Below are 19,766 nucleotides of genomic sequence, written 5' to 3'. Positions count from 1 at the left end.
AACCTGCATCATGCACACAGGTGAATATTCACACAAAGCTTACCTCTGAGCCCAGGAGGACCTTTGTCAAAGTGATATCGGTTTTCACAGCAGATGGCAGCCCTGGCAGTGATGCTGAGAGGCAGGTAAAGGTAAGTGCATGTAACCTGCATGTTTGACAGTAGTGTAAAACACAACAGTAGATTACATGTGCAGTGTGTGATGCCAAAATGTAAATAGTATAGTGGAGAGACATTGTAAAGGGGCAGTAAACGCAGCATCACTCACATTGTATTCCCACTTAGCATTGTGGTAATTTAACACAATGGCAGCATTTTAACAAGCTGAAGGAAGCTGTGACTACATTGTTTATTCTTCCTGCTGTAGATAAATAAATTATAGGGGCACACAACAAACAACTGGCCCTCCAAATGTAGGCTAACTTGCCCCAGTGCTGGTACGGATTCACCGTCAGTGTTTCACAGTTACTGGAGTAGTTTACACAGGATTACCGGAGGATAATCCATTTACAGTATTTAGAGACATGAGTCGCCATCTGCCAGTATTTATCACAGCGAGGGAGCCGTCAGCACTGACTGACAGCAAACAAAACACTTCTCCGGTAAGATAAAGCTGTAGAGAACAGTGTTAGAAAATGCTACCAAGCTAACATTAGTGTAAACTGGCTAATTATGAAGTTTAGCTAACGGTTAATTGAAGGGTCCCAACGTCTGTCGCGACCTTTAAACTGCGCGCGCACTCCGACCAGGTTGTTGAGATTTGCTGCCTTCAAATGCTGTCGTAAACTCCAGCTTCTATCATGTCGTGTTGCAGATTCCTTCGCAGCTAGCGTCAAGGTTAATGGCCCCAAAATATTCCCGTTTTATTTTAGGTTGTACAGTAGAGTAACACTGAAGAGAATACAAACACATGAGCCGTCAAAGTGATGTTTAGTAATGCTAATTAACTTAGCAAGTTGAGTAAACAACTGAAATGCACAAGCTGTAGCTTCAGTTTTTTTAGTTGGTACATAATGTGAAGACAATAAGAGCAAAAAGAGGTAAATCACAGGCACCAATATTAACCCTTTCACGCTTGGTGGTCAGCTATTTAAAATGCATTTTCTTGTATACCCCCCTCACATTTTGGGGTTACTTTGGGTGTACTTCATCCTACTTAACTTGCACCTGTTGTCCTTCGTGGACACTTTTTGGTCCCATCTAGTGGCCCTGGTGGAGCACAGAGAAGACAATCAATCTTGACTATCTCAAGAGAGTAAATGTCATAACAAGGTTTCCCTCAGTGAACATGCAGAAGGACCTTTTGTACAATACATTAATCCATGTAAAACAAGATGGCAGCCATGTCTGCCAAGTCAGTCTGCAGCTCATCCCGACACAAAAGTGAACAGGGGTCCAAAATCTGATCACATTTCATGGTTGAAACTTGTTCACTTATGATCAGTAATGTTTGTAGTTTGATATGGAATGTGACTAATTTTGGCAACAGTAACAAGCTAAGACACTGTTAATTAGGAAGTATTGTTTGAGGACATTGGGACATTATGATCATTGACAGTGTTTCATTTTTTATACTTATCGGGTCCTACTGATCCCAAATAGCTAGGAGAAATTAAAAATGCATACCAAACAAAAAAGTGGGTCTCAGGAGGACATGCAGTGGTTTTGCTTTTATAGTTGCATGAAAACCACTACAGTGGACCCTAGTGTGTCACGACACACACTGCCACCCACTGGCCAGGTGTTTAAGTGTTCTAGTCATTAGGTCATACAAGTCGTGTTGTGTGGGCAGTGTGTCAAACTTAGGTAGTAGCTGTCTAACCATATTATTAATTTGAAGGTAATGAAAGAAGTGACCTGGAGGTAGATTGAATTTTGCTTCACCCATAGGTTTCTGTAGGTGAGCCTTAGAGATGCAGGAGGTTTGTTGGCCCAAGTGAAGGCCATAATGATAGAGTCTAAAGTCTTATAAAAGTAAGATGTGAGGTAAATAGGGATATTCTGAGACATAAAGAAATTTAGGAAGAACCACCATCCTAACAATATTCACGTCCTATTAAAGAGAGAGAAAGAAGTTTCCATTTATCTATCATTATCTTAAGCTTGTCAATCATGTCCAAAAAGTTGTATTTCAATAAGGAAGTTTGGGTTTATGGTGATATTGATCCAGGTGTTGTAAGTGCAACACAAATTTCTCAAAACCAAGATGGTTGACGAGATGCAACAGATGTGTAGTTGATAGGAGACCCTTGCAAGTAAGAAAAATGGTAACATCAAGTAACATCTAAGGAGTAATACTGTTATTAAAAATGTCCAAGTATTCATTTTATGTTGGGAGGAAGTTTCAATTATTCATCTGTCCATTAAACTGGACATCTTGCATCACTGGCTGTATTTCAACTACTATTAACAGTACTACTGCAGCTTTGCTGTTCTTGAAACTACTTAATCTGTGATCTGTAAGCTTTATTTGTATAGCACATTTCATATACAAGGGCAATTCAAATTGCTTTACAGAGCAATAAAATATAAAACATAATAAAGGATACAGAAAGAGTAAAGAGAAAAATGATATAAAAGGTAAAATTAATCACTAAATTATCTACATTTTCTTTAAATCACCATTAAAAAGTGCAGACAAGAGGTGCAAAGATAATTTAAAATTATTTAAAATTGAGTTTTAAAATAAGGTTGCAGTCATGACAGTATGGAGTAGGCAGTATAAATAATGGGTCTGTAAATGATTTGATTTTTGTAATTAGTAGGGGTGGGGAAAACACTCAGAAAAAAACTGAAAAGCGTGTTTAAATAATGAACTTCAAATACCTAAAAAGGAATAAAAACGCTTCGAAAAAAATCTTGACTGAGGTATTTATAATTCATGCATGAAAAGGTGAAATGCGCGTTTTCGTTGAGAGATTTACCACGTCTGTGAGGAGTCTCCTGCAGTCCTTAATTTTCCGACTGCACGTGAAAGCAGCAGCTGCTCCAGACAGGTTAATTGTAAGTAGCTGTGTGACAAAAACGCCGTATGGCTGCGTTATGTGGTTTTGTCGGTGTTTACGAGCGCTAATCGTCCAAATTCGCAGTGAGTGTGAGTACTGAGAGGCTGAACTGACAAATGAATGATTTTATTTCTAGCGTCGACGGCTGCAAGTCATGAGTAAGCCACCTGATAGTTTGTTTCGGCAGTGATTTGTATTAATGACATGCTTGTTTGTGCCAGTTCACCTCAGTGATTGCGTTGTCCTGCACCTTTTTCTCACTCCTCCAGGACACTCATGCTGTGGTGATGGTGAATTAATATCTAAAGACTACCTGATGACAAGACCAGACCCAGAGCCTGCCTTTATCACCTACTGTCATCAAACAAATGCAACCTCTTAAAACACACTAGTTCTGCAACTCAGCATATTTCTTGCCTTATTGTTACCTTTCCACTGTACCAGCAAATCCTCAAGCATTATCTACCTGCTCGACACTTGTCCAGGTGCTTCCACTGGCTGTGAAAAGCCCCTCCATAGGTTTTTCTTACTCTAGAGAGCCTCTATTCCCAAATGATGCGGACAGACAGCAAGGGCCGAAGCGCCTCCCCTCACAGGATAACCTACAAGTCTGACTTTCATGCCATCAAATGTTCATTTGACACTGCGACCAGTCTACAAACAGGGACCAAAGCTGCTGCTGCTGCTGCTGCTGCTGCTGCTGCCAATCGCTCTGCTGTCCACCCAACCACGCTGCCATCCAGCCTGTCAGATCCCAAAATGTCCCACACCAGCACCAGTGCCAGCACAGGCAGCAGAGGGAGGGTCCACAGCACCAGGGGGACCAAGATCAGAGACAACATCTTCCTGCAAATGGACAACCAGCAGCTGAAACAAGATGGTGTCCCAGTGCAGAGTTCTGGCTCCATGCCCCTTCTTTCTCCTTACAATCCCAGCCCACAGCTCCAGACTTCACCTTTCTGCACATCAAGGCGTTCAGTTGTCAGCTCCTTGTCTGTTCTGAGCGCTGCAGCCAGCATGTCTATTCCAGAATCTTCCGTGCTAGATAAACCATCCAGATCAGAGGAGATAGCAGATATTGACAGAGCTGCTCTGGCTCAGAAGTTCTCTGTAACCCGGAGGTTGTTTGAGACCAAGATGATGGAAGTCGGAAGTGGTGGAGGACAGATTTCTAAAGGTGTTGCTAGCAGGGGAAGCAAGGGGATGGCAGATGGGAAAGGTGATGGGGAAGAGGGAATAGGAAGAGTCAGCCAAGTTGAAAAAGAGGAAGATGGAAGTGGGAAAATGAATCACGCAGAGGAGGACAGCTTTGATAAAGACAAATCCATAAACCCACCCATCATAAATATTTCCTCTCCAAAGCCTCCTGCACAGGCCTCGCCGACAAGGCACCCTAAATCTCCTGTATCACATGGCCCTAGTGAATCATCCAACAAATCTCCCTCCTATCTCGACACACATGGTCAAACCACAGCATCACAAACAGAGGGAGAAAGAACAGCAACTCTTGACCTCTACTTGACCCCTGAGGAGCCAGTGAGGGCAGAACTAGTTGACGTAAAGAACGGGTCGTCAGAAAGCGATGAGAATGAGGAAGAAAAGGAGCGGAGAGAGGATAAAAACTGGCTGAAGGATAGGGGAGGGAAGAATAAAGCTGCAGGAGAAAGTGTTCAGGAGCTAATGGATGATGTTTTTGAGGAGCCCAGTGTGGAAACACCAAGAGCTTGTGTGCTGGAAAACAGAGTATGTGCCATAGAGGGTGGGCCAGAAGAGCACCAGAAGGAGTTATCAGCCAGCACGTCATGTAAAAGTGAGACTAACAATGACAGGGAGGGTGGAAGAGACAAGTATCAGCAGGTGAATGAAGAATGGGAGGGTGAAAGGGAGGAGCAGAAGAGACAGTTCATGGCATGCACCGAGAAGTCAACAGATAAGAGGGACCACGGGGAGAAAAAGACTGTTGCAGGAGTGGAAGAAAGTGCTGGAAGGACAAATAGGGGCATGATGCAAGAGGGGGATGACAAGGAAGTTGACACATTCAGTGTGGGGAAGAGAAAAGGTGGAGAAGAATGCAAACAAAGTCAAGACGAGAAGGTGAGAGCCGAGAAAGAAGGCTCAACATCTGAGCTGCGAGAAGTCAAGCATGAGGAACGCAGGGAAGGCATTGATGGAAAAGATGATACAGGAGGGGGCAAAGAGGACCAGGCTGGATCTGCAGTTATCTGTGGGATTGAGAACGAGGCCTTTGTATATGAGCAGGAATCCCAGTCTCAGCAGGAAAATTCCACACATGGAGATCAGCCTTTATTGGGGTGTGAGGAGATCCCTGGTGTGCCTGAACTGTCCGATGAGGAGGATGCAGCAGAGGTTGCAAAGAGAAAGGTCAAGTTCTCCTCAGCACCAATCAAGGTAAGGAAACCTTTAAAGGAAAATGACACAAATTCAGGCTCTCTGCATTTTTTTATTCATTTAACTGACAGCCGCAGGGTCACTTGTCTTTAAATCCATGCTTTTACAGAAGCTCTTTATTGTAGATTTGTGTGACTGTCAGTTCCAGCTGGAGTTTGAATCCATATAAGAGAAGTGTTAGCCCAAAGCCATGTTTCTAATCCATTAGAGGAGGAGTAAAAGGCAAGATCCCACATGCTTCATTCTGTCAGCGCTCAGCTCAGACGTGCCTCGATATAAAAGCACAGAAACATTCCTGTGGGTGTGAATGGCATTAATCTGGCTCACTTCATCAAAAACTTTAGAAGTAGCGGTCAGTGTAGGATCAGTAACTGGCATGTGGAAGTTGTGTGTGTACATTGAGATTTTTTCCTTTTATATATGATTATGCTTGTACAGTTTGCTGAAGTCTCCGCACTTCCTGATTCTCTCTCTGACTCTCACACTCTGACAGATTTGCCAACATAAACAGCGTCTTGTTGTGTCAATAGCTGCAGATGGTTTGCTTTACAGTGCGCTCTGTGGTGAACACATGTACGCGCTGTCAGTGCATGAAACAGTATTTTCAGCAGAGCTACATCTGACACAAGTGTTAACATAAGCTGAAGCTGTACCAGTGACTAGGAATAGTTTGGATTTTTTTGAAGCGAGATTGTATGAGGTTCATATCTATAGTCGGTGTATTACCTGCAGCAGGTGGTGGTCAGCACGCCCCCAGTTTAGAGAAGCAGGCAGGGGTACAAGGCCGCAGAAGCTAAGCAATGCACTGCTGTGTACAGGGGCAGCAGCACAACATACTTAAGACACCTAAAAAAAAAAAATCAGTATCAGTGTACGCTATATTTAGGATATTTCCACCACTTTTCCTTGCCGCAGACAGCTCTTCCTGATGGGGAACTGAAACCATTAATGCTCTCTTTAAAGCCACCAGACTTTATCGACAAAAACAGTAATTTTACCTTGCAGAACACGGGAGCTTCTGGTCTGCCACTGCCTCAATCAGTTAGTTAGTTTGTCTTATTGTGTGACTTTGGCGATTCCAAACCAACGCCTTGAACACCAAGCCGACAATAACACAAACAAACTAACCGATCAAGGTGGTGGGAGACCAGCAGCTGTCATGTTCTGCAAAGTAAAATTACTGGGTGCCTTCGGAATCGCATACTTTTTCTTTTTACTTTTAGTAGGTACTGCAGCTGCCCTTGAAAAGTACGTACTGTTGCATGCAGTATGCACACAATTGGGACATGCTACTTTCTCATAACATTATGCCTTGAACTTTGACCCTCTTGTGTCATCACTTACTTGAATGCAGCTGAATGTCATCCGTCATTGCGACTTCTGCCAGCTGTCAATCAGCTTTCATCTCTTTGCGGGTATCAGAACGCACAGACTGTTGTCAAAGGAGGGCTTAAATAATGACTTCAGTTCCCTGTCTATAAGGGCTGCCTGACAGCAAGGTGAGGTGGTGAAAATATTCTGGATAAAGCATACACTTAAAACTGATATTGATTTCTTTAGGTGACTAAAATACATTTTATTGTTGCTACCATTCACAGCAGTATATTGCTGAGCTTCAGTGTCAGTACTCCTGCCTGCTTCTCCAAAGTGGGGACACACCGATCATCATCTACTGTAGGAAATACACTGACTATGGAGAAGTTTGTCCTGCAACCCCACTTTAAAAAATCCAAACTAAACCATATATTGCATGCTATCTTTCAGGTGTACAACACTTACTCGAACGCAGATTACGACAGACACAACGAGGACATTGACCCGGTGTCCGCCTCGGCTGAGTTTGAGCTGGAGAAGAGAGTGGAAAAGATGGATGTCTTTCCAGTGGAGATAGAGAAGGGTGTGTCTAGCTGCTCTTTCCCATGTCTGACTTCCTTTGTTTTTTGTGTAATTTTGTTGTCCTTAAGTGTTTCAAGTCCATGCCAGAACCCAGAAAGAAAATAAATCATGTTACTGGTCATTTCTAGCGGCATTTTTCTGAGAGATTTTTTTATGCATCAGAAAATCTGTAGGGTTAATTTAACAATTTAGTGGGACAGCATGTTAAAAAATACGTCTAGGCTGACACCTAATTGGTTAAAAACAGACAACATTCTCACCTTTCACTCTTAGATTTTTTAAGAGGTGCTTCTATGGTGCCACCTGATTACGCTGTTAATTTGAGGATAAATTGCTAATATCTTTTCGCTCTAGGAGATGACGGTCTGGGCATCAGCATAATAGGCATGGGCGTAGGAGCTGACCAAGGACTGGAAAAACTGGGAATCTTTGTCAAGACAGTCACTGAAGGTGGAGCAACACAGAAGGATGGAAGGTAAGTTTCAACATCAGTCTCTTGGTTACTGGGGAGTGAGTGTGGCTATAATAAGTTTTCCTTCTTTATTTTTGTACTGGTGTGTATGTATGTTAGGATTCAGGTGAATGACCAGATAGTGGAGGTGGATGGGGTCAGTTTGGTTGGAGTGTCCCAGCTGTTTGCAGCCACAGTCCTCAAGAACACGTCAGGCCTCGTCAAGTAAGTTATCACGTTCAGTATCCCTCCTACTGTTGCTGCAACTTTGGGTTGGTGGAGCCTGACAGCTTCCCATTAGTGATTTGAAGGCAAGGTATTACAATGCATTTTTGGCCTGGTATTTTATTTGTGAGGTGATCAGTGACAGTCAGATTTCTAAAAGTTTGTTACATAATTGGAGTTATTTAAAGATGAAACAGTGGTGGCAAGATAAATATAATTTTTCTCCCCCTAGATGTTGTTTTTAAAGGATCATACTAGTCCGTTAAAAACAACACCTAGGATGTTTTACCCCGTCAGCTACACATGATATACACTTGACATTGCTCCCAAGCATTTTCCAAAACTATAACACAGTGTTTAGACTGTCTGCCAGCTTTCCAGATATTACCAAAAACTCCATTAGTGGCACTTACAAGAGAGCTTCAACACCTGAGAGTGCGAATGGGAAACCAGCCAGCAAAGCTTTTAATGCCAGAAATGACCACATCAATGTTTCCTCTTCAAGACATCTGTATGAGCTTTTTCTTGGGTTTTTCCAACAACAAAACTTGTGAACACCTCCAAAATGTTGGATAGCTGAGTGTCTGTGAACGCACCAACATAAAGAGAGTATTAAAAACAGTTTATGCCTGCAATTTCATTTAGCTGCTTCAGTTTCAAGGTCCTGGGGGGCCTCATTACAGGGGAAAGATCCTAACTGCTTTTCCAAACTTAAGTTTCAAAGATAGGAAAATCCTATCTTCCTATAACAGGAGCAATTCTTAAACGTATAGCTGGGGCCCTTTTCTAGAGCAAAACGATATGCAAAAAAAGTCTTATTGTGATTAGTTTGACGGATATGGTAATTGCGATGATTTTATTGTCATTTTCACTGAAAAATATAAAATGATTTTTATTTTTGCTGGGGTCTGTACCAAACAAACATGTTCCCTTATGTCTGGAATATGATTTGTGGGCTGTAGCACCACAATGTTTAATTTATAATGATATGTTGTAACACATTTTACCTTTATCAAAAGATTGCAGCTCCAGCGATTTAGATATGGCTCTTGGTCGTATTGCAATTTGATAATATTGATTAATTGTACAGCCCTAGTCCTATCCTATCTCAGATAACTGTAAATGTTATTCTTCAATCAGCACTCATCCTGACATGCCTGTATCTTTGATTAGAGTGTACTGGTTGGCTACTTAGGATGAACAAGCAATAATGCCAATGGCTTCACTTGTCACTGGCTAACTTGCTTGCTATCATAGACTCCAAAAATAAAAAAAGACAGATGTTCTATTTTAGCCACTAGGAGGCTTACTGTTAATAATTAATGTAAATTTAAAATTAGTTGTCAGGTGGGGGGCACCCACTAGCTCACCTGGTAGAGCAGGCACCCCATGCACAAAGGCTGTGTCCTCGCAATGGTCACAGGCTCAATTCCAACCTACGTCCCCTTGCTGCATGTCATTCCCCGTCTCTCCCATATTCACACTATAGCTGTCCTATCAAGTAAAGGCAATAAAGCCCCAAAAATATTTGGGAAAAAAAAAAGATTTGTCAGTGGGCAGTCAATATGCAATATATACATTTATACATGGTCCAGGAAATATAAAGTGTCATCATGTGCTTTAAGCAACCTTTCAATCATTATACTTTGGTGTTCATGTTGTCTTATCATTGCCATACAGTGCTGCTGCCATTTTTGGCAGTCATTTTGAATTTAAGACAGGGTCTATGCCTTCCTAAATTAGGATTCCTACCTTGTTGGAGCTTGGCAATATATCAACATTATATTGATATTGTGATTAAGACTAGATATTGAGACTAGAAGAAGATTTTGGATGAGTGTTGTCTTTTCTTTGTTTTTAAAGCTGCGTTATAGTTAAGTGGTGTAATTTTCTAAACTTACCTGTCTGTTTTAGCTGTTTTCTAATTTGCCCTTATCCACTTAGTCATTAAGTCCACATTTATAATGATTATCAAACTCACTGTTTGAATACCTTGAATAATACTAATCGCAATACAATGATGATGATGTCTACTTATTTGTTGTCTTGAACATAAATATATTTCCCCCCTTTTTTCTCTTTAGTGTTCTCTGTATTTTTTGTTTTTTATTGGATTATTTTTCACTGACTGCTCAGTGTGCTTCCTGTTGTCATTTATCTTTTGTTGTATTTGTCTGTATAACGTTAGTTTAGTTCTTTTGTCCACTTTTCTCCCGTTCTTTAAATCATTGTCTTGTTTTTTGTTGAGGGGAGGTCCGTTTGTATAAGCCTGTGGCTTCTTGACCTTTACTGATTCTTATTTTTTTCTATTTTACTATTTGGATTTTATGCAATTTTATGTGTACAAATAAAGAAGAATAAGAAATTCCAATCCTAGAATAAGACAATTCCCTAAATACAGCATGGAAACATATTTCTGTAATACCAAACATCCTAAATGTCATCCTAAACTGAGATAAGATAGGATGTCAGACTTAGGAAGCTTCTTTATGCCATCGTTATTGTTATCAGCAGCACCTGTGCTTTACCTGGCTGGGCGATTACTCACAGCTTTCCCTGATTTCTCTGTTCGGCTGCAGGTTTTTGATTGGCAGAGAGAAGGAGGGCGTGGAGAGCGAGGTGGCAAGACTGATCAACGAGAGCTTGGAGATGGACAAAACATCCAGAAAGGTGAGTTTTCTGAAAACAGAGCGGAGTTTTGAATGTGTTGACAAGCGCATGTGGTTTGACTGTACTGTCATCTCTGTGCTTCTATAATATATGAAGGTAAGAGCAAGCACTGATGAGGATACTGACGGCAGCTTGTCAGAGAGGTCACTGGCTGAAGAAGAGGAGGAAGATGAAGAGGAGGACGTGTCCCTTCTTTCCAGTCTGGACAACTACCAGCTCTGCCTCAAATACCAGCAGGTACTTTGCATTCATTAATGATTAACATCCATAAACCAGGTGTGTACAGAGAAGTATACAGTATACACCAAACCTGCTGTTGGATATCAGGTCATAACTCAATGAAAACAGGACACTAATGTCTCAAATACTGACATTTAAAATATGTATCTCCTTTCATCTAAATTGTAATATAATCAAATGGTTTTCCACCTTTTTAATGTTTTTATAGCTTCAGTCAAAACTACGAAGCAGAACAGCCCAACTTCACCGAGCCAGAGAAAAGGTAGGTCACTCAGCTGAGATTGAGATCACTCTCACACACACACACACAAACCAATAACTGTACTCACTTTAATACACTACCTTTGCATCCACATTTGGAACAGTCTGACCCATTTAACTGTGTGTGAGAAGGCTCGGCGTGGAGTTACTAGGACATGGGCCGCCTTCCAACACTTCTCCGCGTCAGCCCTGCTTTTTCTGCCTTTGCCTTGAAGTAATCACCACTGTGACATAATTGGGTTGGCAAAAGCCTTTCAGTAGAAAATCTGGCTTTCTTCTACCCAACTGTGTTAGATCAGTGAGTGCTTCATTTGTTGTATCAAAACTCCTTGAAGTAAGAGGATTGAAGTAGTGTGCAGTCTTTCCAAGTCCAAGAATAGTTTTTGGCACATGTGACTTACAACAAAAGTGGCTTTTTTTGGAAGCCTGTCACCTTGTGCATATGATATTTATCACAGACATTCATATAAACATACATAATCTTTTCCTTTACTATATGTCTACTAAGGTAAAGGCATGGGAGGAGCAGCAGGCCTATTGGGAGAGCCAGAGGGCTGAGCTGGAGCAAAGAGCCGAAGATGGAGAGGAGAAAGCTGACAAACTAGAGAAGTACGATGCTATAGACTCTTTGCTTTGCCTCTGTTGGTGTCCATGTTACTATAGCAGTGATTCCCAACTGGTGAGTCGTGGTCCAAACGTGGGTCCAACACAGACCTTGTATTTTGAAGTGACTAACAGACAGCTACTTGACAGAGACAGCAAACTGTCTTGATGACATGGCCAAACGCAAGTATGATGCCGAATGTTTTATACTGTGTGGACCTTGAACTATTGACTAAGAAGAAATCTGGACCTCATGGCCGGGCCAGTTGGGAACCACTGGCATAGAAGTTTATTTTGTTATGGTAGATGTGAGTTGCAGAGTGTTGGAGATAACTGCTGTAGAGTTAGCACCACTGAGCTAATATAACAGACTGTTCTAAATCGTGTAACCCTCTTGAGTTGCCGTGGGGCAGGAAAAGTTTTGGGGTGACATTCTTGTTGTAGGGGGCTCCTGCTTATGTGAGAGTTTGGTGTGAAGAAAAAAAGGGCAGCAGTTGCTGTTGGAGCTGTTACATTATCTTCCGTCCTGTTTACTGTTTTAATAATTATTCAGTTAGGCGACCCCAGGACGCTCAGCTACACGAGCTTATGTTAGAACTCAGCCAAGGAGGACGCCTTTAATGTTTTCATCTTGTCCATTGATTAGATGCGCACTTCCTTTTGTGCAGTGGTACGGTTCGCAGGTGTAGTTTGGTAGAAGGAAATAGTTCCTACATGAAACTGCTCACAACCAGGTCTGTGGATTATCTTGAGTAACTGGGTCATGATTTCTCGAAAGAGACTTTGCTGTTGAGTTTTTCAAATGTATTTTTTGGAGCTTTGAGCACCAAAAGCTGAGTGCCATGTAGTTCCATTATATTAGTGAGAAGACAGACATTTTTACAGCCGATATCTTCAACACCAAAAACAATCCGGACTGATAAATAATACTACAGGTAAAATATGTATTTTTATTTCTGAGTTAAACTCTCCCTTAAAGACTGGGTGGGAGCCCAAAGCCTACAAAGGGATAATCATGTTTAGAAACATTGTGAGGATGATAATGATGGTCACTCTATTTTTCAGGTATTGGCAAGAGGCCCAGACACTGTGCAGGGTTGTGAGCCAACGACTGGCTGATGCCCAGAGCCAATCAGAAAGCTTGGAGGTCAAATACAGCAAGGCCAAGAGACTGGTCAGAGAATACCAGAGCAGGTATCTAATCCATCCAATCCAGTTATCACTCTTCCAATGTGGAGTAACATTACCACATTAACTGGGAGTGTATTTTGTAAGGAAGTTAGACAGTGTGATGTAAAATCCCCCCTATATTTGGAAATAAACTTTTCAAATCATGTTTTTTTTTTTTTCCAGAGATGAGGAGAGGGAGAGGAGAGAAGCAGACTTGAGAGCAGAAATGGTGGAGAGAGATAAGCTGCACAGAGAGACAGTTGAAAGACTGCAAATCCAGGTGAGAGGAGACTTCTCAGTCCTGTATGGATTTACTTCACTGAGCCTGCACATTTCTCTGTAGTCATTGTTTCACACTGCTTATCACAGATAGCACAGCTAGAGAGAAAAGAGCCTGCACCTGAAGGGAAGAACCACTCTGTGGACCCTTCAGTCACAGGTAAGCAGCTAATTTAGTCTAACTGTAGAGCGTACTGTTTATGTGGCTCTATGTTTCTTTAACTTTCTGTAGCTGCTGGCAAGTAAAAAGTTCAAAGCCATTAGTATTATGGTTGACTTCAAGTTATTTTTATTATGGATTCAGAACAGGAAGAATTCTGAGTTTTATGTCATTTCAACAATGTAATTCAAGTAAGAAAATGAAACCTCTTAAATATAACCATGCTCACTGACTGGGCAAAATACATTTTTGTGTCTCGGGTCCAGACTGGCATATTCCAGTTCCTGATACAGGACGTCTTGACTGCAGTGCTCACATAGCCAGAGCTCAGCTGGCCCAGAAATCCAAACGCCACCCACCCTCTCGAGACAAACTCAGAGAGAGCTTCAGAAAACAGGTAAGCATCAGATCTGTAAAATGTGACCAACTGACACTAAATTTGCTTGTTTCCAACTGTGAAACTAACACACACGTGTGCCCCTCATTGCGTTTAGGAAGATGAAGTACAGAAAGCACAGGAGAGCCAATCGCTTTCTGCTCCCACAGCGATGCAGAGGAACAGCAGGAGTGACCTGTCCAGTGCCTCATCTTTCTCAGCCCTCAGTCCTCACCCTCCCACCGGCTCCGTCTTCACCCCTCCCATCTACATCAGTGACACCGTCACTCCCTCGCCATGCAAATCCTCCGCATCCAGAAAGTCCAAAAGGAAATTTCCAGACTTCAGGTGCAGGGTCTCTGTCTCTTTCTGTTGTCTTAGATTTAAATCATAATACCATAACATATTTCTCATATTCCCACGTTTAAAGGCCATAGTATTTTATATTTAGATTCCCTTTCAGCCACAGCAGATGGTTAAAGGTTAACTGCAGTATTTTTCATCCTGGACCATGTTTTCTTATGTGTTTATGTCTAAGTCAATAATAGAGTGAACAGTTTTTGAAACTAGTCTAGTATTGAGTGAGAATGCTGCGGCCACAAGACAAGCTGCAATATCACCATTTGGAGCATGTGTGCACCGTCAGTTTATGTCCACTGTAAGTGCTTGTTTTTGCCACTGACAGGCTCATACTGTTATCGTAACTGTCTGAGAACAGTTCTATAAAGGTCAACCTTTTTGTTCAATAATAAGAGCCTTTTTGTTTAACAAGAAATAGCATTGAAATCACTGCTGCCAAACCCACCAGACTCCATTTAGATAAACAGTAGTTTTATCATCATAAATTCCACTTAATTCAGTGTTCCTACAATCAATGACTCTGGTTTGGTTGAAATAAACCCTTAATTCACCCAGTTGTGAAAATATGCTGGCTCCATACATGCCAAAATTACTGTTTATTTCAATGGAGCCTGGATTTTGCAATGCCAAATGCAGGCCGTTTCTGGTTAAACGAAAAGGATCTTACTCTTTAACAATTAGGTCTATCTCTGTAGGAATCCGTTCGATAACATTGTTGGCCACTTAAAATAACAATCTGAGCCTGTCAGTGGCAAAAACAGGCACTTAAAGGTGGCCATAAATTGAGGGGTTACATTGCACTTAATACTGGACCAATTCCAAAAACTGTTGTTCTCATTCGTGACTTAGACACTTAAACATGGGAAATGGTCCAGGTTAAAAAACATTAAAGTTACCCTTTAATGTACTGACACTGTCATTTTGCTGGTGGTATGCATGTTCCTGACACTTTAATAACTAGTCTGTTTCTTTTTCAGTGGCCTTCGCAAATCTCTCAGCAAACGGAGAAGTGAGAAACACAAGAAAAGGTCTATGAACAACAGGTAGGTCGTCACATGTACATACAAAAACAAAATGGACTCAACTGTAGATAAAAGCAATTCAAATCTGACAATCCAAGCTCCTATGTTTCACTTGCACACTCCCAAAAGTATTCAAACTCATGAAACACTTCTCCATCATTTCCAACATCTATTGTTTTCCAGCAGGGGGTCCTGTGGTGACCTGGTGGATGAGCCCACTGGAGTTTCTCCGTCAGGCTCAGTCACCTCCATGCCGTCTTGTCTGCCCTTCCCCTGGTTTGGAGAGCGTGGGAGAGAAAAGGAAGTGGACAGTGAAAGAGGCAGGGAGAGACTTCGGTCTGTGTCCAGCAGCAGCTTACCGTACCTGACCACTACAGGTAGAAGAGATCAGGTAAGGAAAGATGGGATGGCCTTCTCTGCATGCCAGCCTCCTCCTCTGTCTCTCTCTGATTTAAATATGGCTGTGTGTATCTTATAAAAATGGAAATCCTTTTTTAAATAAACACATGCATGGGTAAGCAGTGTATGCAGGCAGCCTGGGTGTTTTTCTCTTGGTTCCAGAGTATTGGCTCTCCAGTGGACAGCTCCAGCATGGTGGGTCATGTCTCTGATCACTCCCTTTCTGGACACTCTCATGTTTTCACCTTTTCCTCTACTGAGGTGAGTCTGTCCTTCCTTTTCCTAGCTTTCTTTTTTTCTTCTTTCCCCGTGGAGCACTGATTGTCCAATCATTTCTTCTCCCCAAGCATACTCTCTCCTTTAATTACAGTCTATACTCATTTCTTTCCTTCACTTCTCCTCTCTGTCTGCCTTTGTCTCTGGTGTCCTGTCAGACGTTGGACGATGACCCAGTTCCGACCAATAACAACAACCAGTGGCAAAGTCGATCCGTCTTGGAGTGGGACAGCCAGCAGGTGTGTCTGTGGTTAATCGCCATGAACATGGAAGAGTACGCGCCTGAGTTTGCTGCCAGAGGTGTGGATGGGACACAGCTACTGAACATGGACAGTGAGAAACTTAAGGTGAGCAGTTTAGATGATGCTGAGGGAAGACAATTGATTTCTCAAATGTGTCAAGCACAGATACACTGATCACAATAATTTAACCACTCTGGAAAATTGTTTTCCAATATATGATGTTTTGTTGGCTTGTTTTCTCAGTTAAAATATTCATATCCTCCTTAACTAATTAGCTGTTAAGTCACTGGGCAGAATGGTTTGTTTTCATATTGATATTACTTTCTAATTCAACTAGTTAATGACATATTAGTCCTAATATAAAATAGTAAATGTGATTACACTGTGATTTAAAGGTTTAAAATTAACATGTACTAAATTCACATAACACAGTTTAAATTGGTGCAGCACTGAGTGAGACTGCTTATGGGACAGTTGTGCTTTGTCAGTTTACAAAGAGGTCGACCTTTTTGTTAAAAAGATCATTTTTGTTTAATGAGAAACAGCCCTGTAATTGCTATCGCCAAACCCACCAGACTCCATTGAAATAAATTATTATCATGGTAAAACACACTTCATTTAAGGTCAACAGAAACAAATAAAAAGTCGCAAAGCCGTCCTGGTTGTCCTTCCACTCTATCAACAATCACCAACTCTGGTTTTGGTTGAAATAAACCCTTAACTCCTTGTTAGGTGTGTAAAATATGCTGGCTTTATTTCCCCCTAAAAGTAATGTTTATTTAACCCTCTGAAATCTGCGCAGATAGGCTTGATTTTAAAAAAAACATGGGAAGAAGGCAACAAGAAACAAAAGAAGAAATTAACCCCAAAAAATTAGCAGGAATTCGTAAAAAGAGAAAATTAAATGCAAGACAATTTGTAAAAATTAATAATAAACAAAAAAGTTAAACTGGAAACCTGGAAAGAGTGATTAAAAAATAATTCTTCATAATTTAAAATGTAGTAATAATAACAATAATAATTAGTTTTTCCCCTATTTTATTAAAAATAATTTTCAAAATCTATTCATTTATTTTTCAAATTTGTTGGAAATTTCTTACGAAGTTGCTCATTGCTCGTTGTGAAAGGGAGAGGGTTAAATGGAACATGGTGGGTTTGGCAATAGCAATTTCAGGGCTGTTTCTGGTTAAACAAAAAGGATCTTTCTTTTTAAGTAAAAACTCTATCTCCTGTAGGGATACTTTCCATAAGTTGTCAAGACACTTGGAATAAAAGTCTGAGCCTTTCAGTGGCAAAAACAAGCACGTTTAGTGGACGCAATTTGACGATCCCTAATGTGGTTACATTGCAACTCGTACCAGGTTGAGTAGTAGGGAAGTTACCCTTTAAAAATGGTCATTTAAAGATTTGTTTCCAAGAGCCAGACATTCAGTTAAACATGTGCTCACTCCTTTAGGTGACACATTGTCTCAGAGAAATTTCAAATATATCTTTGGCATATCTGTGCTGCAATATCAGTCGGCAAGGTGATACTGTTCTACTTGAGATAAGATAACATAGACATTGCCTCTCTCCCCCCTTTAATTTAAATTTGGGTTTTGTTGGTGGGTCATTAGCTTGAACCTGTACTGTAGGTTCTGTTTACATTTACATGCCCTGTTTCTGTGTCTGTTCTCTGTCAGGCTCTGGGGGTGTGCAGTCAAAGCGACCGCTCTGCCCTCAAGAGGAAGCTGAAGGAGATAAAGAAAAGAGAGGAAAAAGGACAGAGGAAAGGAGAGAAGAGGTCAAAAGATGAAAAGGAGAAAGAGAAGAACACAGTTCTGGATAAGGAGGGTGAAGACAAAGAAAAGGCGAGGATGATGATGGAGGGGAAGTCTGTAAAAGACGCCAGACGCAGTGGTAAAACTGTAAGAACTGAGTCACTCTTATAAAAAGAGAGACAGGTGATGTCGGAGATACACCACCAGCATAAGGGTGTGTTTGCAGCCTAACGCACATGAAAATACACTTGAACCCCTTTCTATTTAGTCAAACGAAACAGATCTACTGCACACATCCTCTATTGTTCACATCTTTATAGCTATCATTTAGGAAACAGAGCACAGGTTGGTTTTTAATGATACAGATCTTTGGACCAGAGCTGACGCTGACTCCAGCACCAAAGTTCACACTCACAGCACATGTGCATCTCTCAGTATGTGTCGGTTTTTAAGTGTGTGACAAACTGTTTCACAGTGATGTTTTGTTTTTATCAAGAACCTTAAATTATCCTTAGAATGATTTTAATATTTAACGATGTGCTGATTTAAGCACTCAGGTATTTGCTGTAAATGCTTTTTTATGTATTAATAAATAATGACTTAAACTTCTTCCTGTTTCCTGAAACTCATTTCGCCTTGAATAATCACACACAGACCACATGCCTTTAACATTTTTATTCAGGAAACTTGAAGTGCTCTTATTCTCTTCCTATTTTGCAGCCAGTGAAGAAAAAGTGAATTCTGCGGAAGCTTGCAGATTTTAAAGTAGAGTGCTCGACGGCTGTGGATAAGTTGCAGTTCCTCCTAATAAACAACCTGAGGCATCTTGATCATGATCAACAGTAGAAATGATTTTTTTTTTTTTTTTTTTTAAATTGTCCATTAAGGATAATGTTCTTTGCCACGCCAGGTTGTCATCCAGAGCTTCTCTTCCAGATTTTCACCCTTACCATTCCCAGGGTTGACTGCTCTCTCCTCGCGTTTGATCCAAACAGCGTAACTGGGAACCTTGTCTTTATGGTTCCCCAAACAATGGGGAAAAGGTTATTTAAAGGCATTCAGAGAAAGCAAAGAGTTGAAAAGACATTTAATGTCAGCCGTCTGTTTGACAGGCAAGAACCAATATGCAGCAAATCCATTAAAGGGATAGTCCCAATTTTTTTAAAGAGGGGTTGTATTAAGCCCTGTTTCCACCGAGCAGTACAGTATGGTTCATTTCGGTACGCTACTAATAGAACAATGGCCAAGTGTCAGGGAGAATACAACACTTAATTTGTCAAAAAAAGAAGCCTATTAAGGAAAGTTAGCAGAAAGTTGTATAGAAAGTCCTACAAATATCAAGAAAACTCATCTTTGTTGCAATATGCAGAAATAATCTGCTCAAAATTCATCCAAATGGCTCGTTTTACACAAACTTCCTGCAGTTATTGCCCTATCACTATTTGGATTAATTGCACAGTTTAATAGTTATTCTGCACTGCTATTGTTGTGCCTTTGATATAATTTGAAATATCCATAAAACATGTAACTTGGTCAGGGGTCATCAGTTCACTCAATAGCGCCTGTAGTTTCAAACAGCAATAAATAATCACATCCCTCTCGAGTTCAGCACTGTCATATATCAGAAATACCTTTTCCGTGTTTAATTACCTGTGTCTCAGCATTCTGCAGCACTGTGTTCTTTGCTGTGCTATCGACAAGATGCAGCTTGGGGTAATCCTGTTTGAAGGAAAAAAGAGAGGATCATGTTTAGATGGACACTAAATAAAATACACATTATTATTTTGCTGGCTTCCTGCAGGCTTCCTCCATAAAACTCTACATCGAGGTTTTTGTAATAAATACCCTAATTTATTAAGTGTTTTTAGTGCAGTGACTACAACATGTGATTTAAACTAATGTTTGTATGAAGTCTGTTGAAAATTTAATACTGCTCTATTATAAAATTATTACATTTAAATTG

The 19,766-nt window shown here is 40.9% G+C and overlaps 1 protein-coding gene across 7 annotated transcripts; it reads left to right on the top strand.

Moving 5' to 3' along the window:
• On the top strand, positions 1–18,356 carry LOC125901830 (neurabin-2-like). Of its 7 annotated transcripts, none has more exons than XM_049597771.1 (19): positions 1–131; positions 3,274–5,413; positions 7,178–7,310; positions 7,664–7,784; positions 7,881–7,985; positions 10,565–10,655; positions 10,749–10,892; positions 11,104–11,157; positions 11,665–11,765; positions 12,825–12,953; positions 13,113–13,209; positions 13,299–13,368; positions 13,635–13,765; positions 13,863–14,092; positions 15,082–15,147; positions 15,310–15,517; positions 15,688–15,786; positions 15,960–16,148; positions 17,726–18,356. In XM_049597771.1, exons 2-19 carry the CDS (start codon positions 3,557–3,559, stop codon positions 17,972–17,974), a joined length of 4,074 nt encoding a protein of 1,357 aa, XP_049453728.1. In that variant the 5' UTR covers positions 1–131; positions 3,274–3,556; the 3' UTR covers positions 17,975–18,356. The 7 variants fall into 7 exon arrangements, with proteins under 7 accessions (XP_049453728.1, XP_049453729.1, XP_049453731.1 ...); XM_049597772.1 differs by lacking the exon at positions 1–131 and adding an exon at positions 2,986–3,093; XM_049597774.1 differs by lacking the exon at positions 1–131 and adding an exon at positions 2,991–3,162 and having other exon boundaries at positions 10,752–10,892.
• The last annotated feature ends 1,410 nt before the right edge of the window (positions 18,357–19,766 follow it).

Source organism: Epinephelus fuscoguttatus, linkage group LG15, assembly GCF_011397635.1.
Source record: "Epinephelus fuscoguttatus linkage group LG15, E.fuscoguttatus.final_Chr_v1".
Lineage (NCBI taxonomy): Eukaryota > Metazoa > Chordata > Actinopteri > Perciformes > Serranidae > Epinephelus > Epinephelus fuscoguttatus.
Note: the sequence above shows the minus strand (reverse complement) of the source record. Positions and strands in the feature narration are given on the sequence as shown.

Excerpts from the sequence above, each read along its gene's own strand:
- LOC125901830 (XM_049597771.1), top strand. The coding sequence starts at position 3,557 with ATGATGCGGACAGACAGCAAGGGCCGAAGCGCCTCCCCTCACAGGATA. Across the intron at positions 5,414-7,177 it reads TCTCCTCAGCACCAATCAAG|GTGTACAACACTTACTCGAA; the intron begins GTAAGGAAACCT and ends GCTATCTTTCAG. Across the intron at positions 15,518-15,687 it reads CTACAGGTAGAAGAGATCAG|AGTATTGGCTCTCCAGTGGA; the intron begins GTAAGGAAAGAT and ends TCTTGGTTCCAG.